Below are 6,000 nucleotides of genomic sequence, written 5' to 3'. Positions count from 1 at the left end.
TTATATCGTCAATGCTGGGATTAGAAACCTTCCACGGATAGGAGGCAAACACAAAACAGATTTTCCCCCTTTGCAAAAATTTATGATCGACAATTAGTGCCAAGTCACCAATCATCGCCAACCAGTACATTAAATTGCCTGTCATTATTATTCTTCAACAGTGCTGCCTTAACACACAGGCTGATTCGGGCAGAGGGCCCAGGAGCCCTAAAGTGCATAGTAGGCCCTCATATTAGCAGTATGAATTTTCGATGATGAATATGCAAACTAGCACAGGCTGGTAATTTCCGCAACAGTGGCCTCTGAAAAAACAAAAACAACAGTCGTTTTTTCCTAGCAAATTCTTAGGGAATCATTTTTTCTACCCAAAAAAGTATGGATTTTTTCGCAATCACTGTCAAAATTTGAAAGTCCGAAAGATTGAGTAATTATCTGGGAGACTTGGCAGCTATTATACAGTGACCAATTTTAGCACGACAACAGCGAAAGTTTCCGAAAAACACACATTCAGTAGGAAAAAACCATCTCGCAAGGATATCAACCACCAGAGTCTGCAAATTATTGAGTACATACTTGAAACCTACGACTGCCTGTCTGCATGGAGAAAAGAAAAAAGCCATTCGCAAACATCTTCTGGGAAAAAAAATATCTGATCACATTACATTAGTTTGAAACAATGATAAAAATTCACGGAAGAAAATATTCGTTATTTTGCAATAGTTGAAAAAAATGAAGATAATATAAGGATGGGCGAAATGAGAAAAGAACAGCTGTTATAATATGGTTCATTTTCGTATGAGTGTGGCGAAGCTTTGTGTAGAGGTACAGTGGGAGGAAAGCAAAGCCAATCCCTACTGCAGGATAGACTTGCTCTACATGGCCGGGCAGAATCACGTAATATGTGCCGACGATTGGAAAACAGTACTGCCCAACAGGTAATCTGTTGGTTTTTTTTAAATCTGCGTAGCATTTGAGAGTGAAGAAGAGCAACGTTGTTATTCGTTTCTTAGTGGCAGAAGGAGTTGGAATTTGCAAAGTGCATTGACAAAATAAGGCAGTGTACGTGAACATGCATTGTCATTGACTCATGTGCAAGACTGGCACAAGTGTTTCTACTGTGCACTCACTTTCCTGTAGTGGAGTTTCTCTGTAATGATGGCACGAATGGAACCGAAACACTCTCTCACCTTGTTGATGTCTCTTATTGTGCGTCGTTTGTTTCGGTTTATTATATGCTCTACTTCTTTCACCAAAGCATTTGGGATGACGAGGTGACTTTGACCAGGTCACGTATCATCATTCACGTATTCCGCTCTCCTCGTGGAAATGATTCTGCCAGTTTTGCACACGAGTCAATGAAAGTGAATTTTCACCATACACTGCATTCGTTTGCCGATGCACTTCACGAATTCCAATTCCTTTGGCCAATAATAAAAAAAACAACCTCTATATGTTGATCTTCTTTACTCACACACATTGCACATGCGAAAAAAAAAGAATGCCTATTGGACGATGCTGGCAGTCACGTGATTCCAGGTGGCAATAGGAGTTGTATGCCTACCCCCCCCCCCACACTCTACCTCTACACAAAGTTCCTGTCACACTCATACAAAAATAGACCGAATTATAACAACTGTTCCGTTTTCATTTGACCCACCCTTATGAAAGACACGAAAATCTCAAATTTCAAAACAAAAATATGTGATAAACTCTTTTACCTAATAGCACGAATCTTATAACTAACACCGTTTTTTTTCTCTCGCAGCACATGAATTCTACTATGTATTATTACAGGCATAGGAAAACAAAATTATTACAGATTAAAAAACGAGAAAGAAAAGGAAGATAAAACATGTAGCCGCTCCGTTAATTAAAAAAAAATCCCAAATATCTCAAGTTCTGTACACAAATATACAAATCGTGGTTAACAACACGCAGGAAGCAACTTTTTTTTTAGTTATACTATCATTATTATTACAATCTTTTCAAGCTTATTTTTTAGTCCCGTCAACTGTTCACACGCACAAAAAAGAAAAGGGTAATATTATTATCGAGTCTGTTCAACGGATCCTCATTACATAAGTGCACACACATTTCGTAAAACCCTACGGAAATGCAAAAAGGGCTAATTATTAGCGTTACCATTACAAAAAAAAAATTATAATTAGAAAAGAACGAGAAAGTAAAACGAGTAATTGAAATTGTTGTCGGCAGCAGCCGTTATTATTTTTTTACTGGCAGCTTCAGCCTTGCTTTGCAAACATTTTTTTTTAATAATCGACAGATTTGGCAGAAAATGCAGGGAGGGGGGAAGAAGGACTTTTTTTTTGTTTTTTTTCCCTTAAGCGAAATTTTTCTCTTCCTTTTATAATTATATACATACACAAGTTCCATTACAAAAGATTACACCGAACTGTCTTTTTGGGCATTTTGGGCTGGGGGCAGAGCACTGCACGGATCGCCTCGTCAAAAACATTCTTTAAGCCTTTCTGGGTCAGCGCCGAACACTCGAGGTATTTGACAGCGCCGATTTCCTTAGCCATCGCCAGTCCCTGCGGATATGTGATCGGTGCGAGTTTCCTCTCCTTCAGCTTCTCGATGGTCTCTTTGTCTTCCCGGAGGTCAAGCTTTGTTCCGACGAGTATGATGGGGGTGTTCGGGCAGTGGTGGCCGACTTCTGGATACCACTGCAAAGAGTGAAATCATAACACATTAAATATTGAGCAGCAAAAATTATTATTAATATAATGATCAGAAAACTTTAAAGAAAATAAATGAACAATACAGTACATAGCATATTGAGGAAACTTTAATTTAAGCAGGGTGAGTGAGTTCTTAAATCGTCACAGACAGCAAGAATATAGCTTAATTCAGACGATAAATCACAAGCAAATTGGTCTGTCTGACGATAGCCTTTTTCAGAATACATAGCCATCTCTCTAATTCCAGACCGCTTTCTAAATTATTAGAACCAATGTTGGCTCATTACCGAGTTTGCATTGAAAATTACCAGTCCCCTGCGAAATGGAGCCAGACAACGCAGCTTCTTGAGCACGTTGCTGTCTGAACCAAACAAAAGTTGCTTCATCAAGCTCAACTGTCACTTTTGAATGATGGAAGAGGTCATTTTGACTGCAAAGCTACTTTGGCATGCGCTTACACCAAAACGGTTTATCTTAGGTTGTTGGAATTTCATGACTTTTTCTCATCTTGTTAAGGCTCTTAAATCCCTGTAAAATAAATGTTATAGGTTTCTTAGTTTAGTGGTAAAATGTTCTACCTAGAACGATGGTACTGTAGGGATAATTAATCAATATGATTGCAAAACATGTTAAAACGGACAAATCTTCTTATACATAAACATTAATATTTGAAGAGAACGGATGATCTATCAGGGTGTTTGCTTTTCTCCAGTACCCATTTTGCACCATTCAAAGGTTTAACTTTTGAAAAGCTCATTGTCGTACGTTATTCGATTCTTTTCTTTCCACTTTTTACTTTGGTTGCATTTACCGGTACAACATCGCACATAATGAAAAGAATCTTAATTTTTCACTATTTTACCCATGTATAACGCCAGGACGATTCTCATCATTTTCCCCCATTAGAAATTCACTATAGAAGGGGCCCCGGGTGCAACCCCCCGCACAATCCCAGCCTACGGGGGGGGGGGGGGATTTCAGGATGTGGGGAGCCATTATTTTACCACATATCAGGCTTTGGACTGAACAAAAAAAATAGTTTTACAGCTAAGCAGAGAAAAATCTAGGTCTTGAGTACCATGTGCACACAAAATTGAAATGGCAGACAAAGGAAATTACTACCAGAAATTATGACATTTTATAACTTTAGTAACGTGTTTCAACGATGTTTCAACAAAATGAACTGATCCAGTGCACAATGCGATTGGCATCGTATAAAGCGATGTCATATGTATTTATTTTACATTGCTCACGGTTTCTTCATTCCGCACATGAAATCTCATTGCAAATTTCTCTCAAGTGTATTATATTTCAAGTTTGTCAGTGGACTACCAAATGAAAATGAATCCACGAAAGCTCAAAAAAACTACAGTAAACCTCTTTTTAAAGTAACAAAACACGGGATTAGTATAAGTCATAACAAGCCCTTTTGTGTCCAAACTTCCGTCAAATTTGTACTGGACAAGGGGTTTATCGCAAAAATAAGTCAAAGAGATTGAACAGATATTGTTTTAAGAAGTTTTATGGTAAAAGAAAAATAATTTATGATGTTCTTCCTATTGCAATCAGAATGACTGCTTCCGTCGTACTAGGTAGTCAGAAATTCCTATCGTTCTAGAGTTAACATGCACTTTCTCTTCAAAGCCTTTGTGCTACGTGTTCGCTTCCAGTCTCTGATCATCATTTCTCTACATTTCAACTCTTTCATTTGATAGGAATTTATACAAGTATTACACTTGTATATCGGGGGGACACCAAAGTAATAGAATACAGATTTGGGAATCTTCCCCCTCTCTCTTTAGGCATTTTCTTCCATTTCGAGGGAGGAACCAGACCCCCGAGTTCCCCCCTCTTTGCTACGGCCTTGGTATATTGCCTTTTAATAATGTGGTTTAATACTACTAGTTTGAATATGCTAGAGAGATACAGTGAAGCCTGTGCATAACGATACTGTCTACAATGATAATCCATAAAAATATTTTTTGTAGGCTCCTACAGTATCGTTATAGACAGGTTTTTCTTGTATATACTGACTGTATTCCCCTACTAGACTGTATTTCCCCTACATTAGCTGGTATGCTGGAAATGGACCAAAGTTTAGTGGTTTTTTTTTAACTTCAGCAAAGCATGTTTTGCGCAGGAATTTGACAAAGATCTTATTGACAATTCACTTATTGCCCTAATTTAATTATTTTCAACCTGATACGATATAGATATTTTGTACGTTTTTCTTCATGTTCAGAGATTGAAAACATATGCTAAAAGAATTTGTGTCACATCATGCTATATGCTGAATGATTCTTTGTGATTCTGAGTGAATATTTGTGCAGTTGTAGGCAAGGCCGCAACTAGGGGAAGGCATGGAGGAGGTTCTAGTGCTCCGGACACTGGACCAGGAAGGGTGCCAAGTTTGCCTTTTGTCCATTAAAAATTGGTACTTGGCAGGGGACAGTGGTTTTGGAATCTGTTGCGAGACTTCTTTGATGGGGGCATTCAACTCACATTTGCACCTGAAACTGGAGACCAACTTAAGCCGACCACCACCGCTCTAACCAAGGTTCTCACAATGGGAATACCTACACAACAGCACAGCAACTACCATCGGTGGTGAAAATATTCTCCCCAACGTCCTAGAAAAAAATTCTACAACCTCTTACTCCAAACACAATATTAGGGAGCGCCAGAATCACAGGAACAAGCAATGAGTAACTATTAAACTTGAGGGAGTGACAATGACAGGGATAAAAAAAAAATTTTTACTCCAAAATATATTGAAAAAACACATTAATATAGAGCTGTAGAATTTTTGCAGTGACTCGTAGAAGAGGCAAAACCAAGTCTTCCCCCTCCCTCTCCTCGACAAAAATTCCTGTGTTTAGGCATGATGAAAATGAAAGATAATAAGAAAGAGCACAAGAAATCATAGATAAACTACTTAATCTCAACTCTAATCTCATGTCTACTCAAGAAACAAAAATCAAAGCACAATATCAGGATACAAGAATTTTTTTTTTCTCGAAAAACTTAGAGTAAAAAACTATATATACACATAATATATGCCAATGTTAGGACAGAACCTCTCCGTAGTGGTAATGTTCATTGACGGGAGGACAGCTCACCCCCCCCCCCCTTTATCTCCTCAAATCAGTTTTCTTATTTTCAACTTGACAATATCAAGCATTTACCCAGCTCTGACGAACATTTAAAGTAGCCTTTTGTTTAAGTTTGGGTCTGCTTGCCGTGAATATATATTCCTCACAAAAGCAATGATAATTCTTTGATTTTTTGGAACAGGAAG

The 6,000-nt window shown here is 38.1% G+C and overlaps 1 protein-coding gene across 1 annotated transcript in view; it reads right to left on the bottom strand.

The window, feature by feature from the left end:
* Positions 1-1,756: 1,756 nt before the first annotated feature.
* Positions 1,757-6,000, bottom strand: part of LOC149070887 (ras-related C3 botulinum toxin substrate 1) — a 33,762-nt gene continuing 29,518 nt past the window's right edge. The window contains exon 5 of the mRNA XM_089248846.1: positions 1,757-2,687. Coding sequence (XP_089104972.1) covers positions 2,394-2,687 — 294 coding nt within the window. The 3' untranslated portion in view covers positions 1,757-2,393. The remainder of the gene's footprint in view (positions 2,688-6,000) is intronic.

Source organism: Pholcus phalangioides, unplaced genomic scaffold (assembly GCF_987345545.1).
Source record: "Pholcus phalangioides strain wild (caught in Gottingen) unplaced genomic scaffold, Ppha-v1.0 ptg000020l_1, whole genome shotgun sequence".
Lineage (NCBI taxonomy): Eukaryota > Metazoa > Arthropoda > Arachnida > Araneae > Pholcidae > Pholcus > Pholcus phalangioides.
The sequence above is the reverse complement of the archived record's forward strand: the minus strand, read 5'-3'. Positions and strand labels throughout refer to the sequence as shown.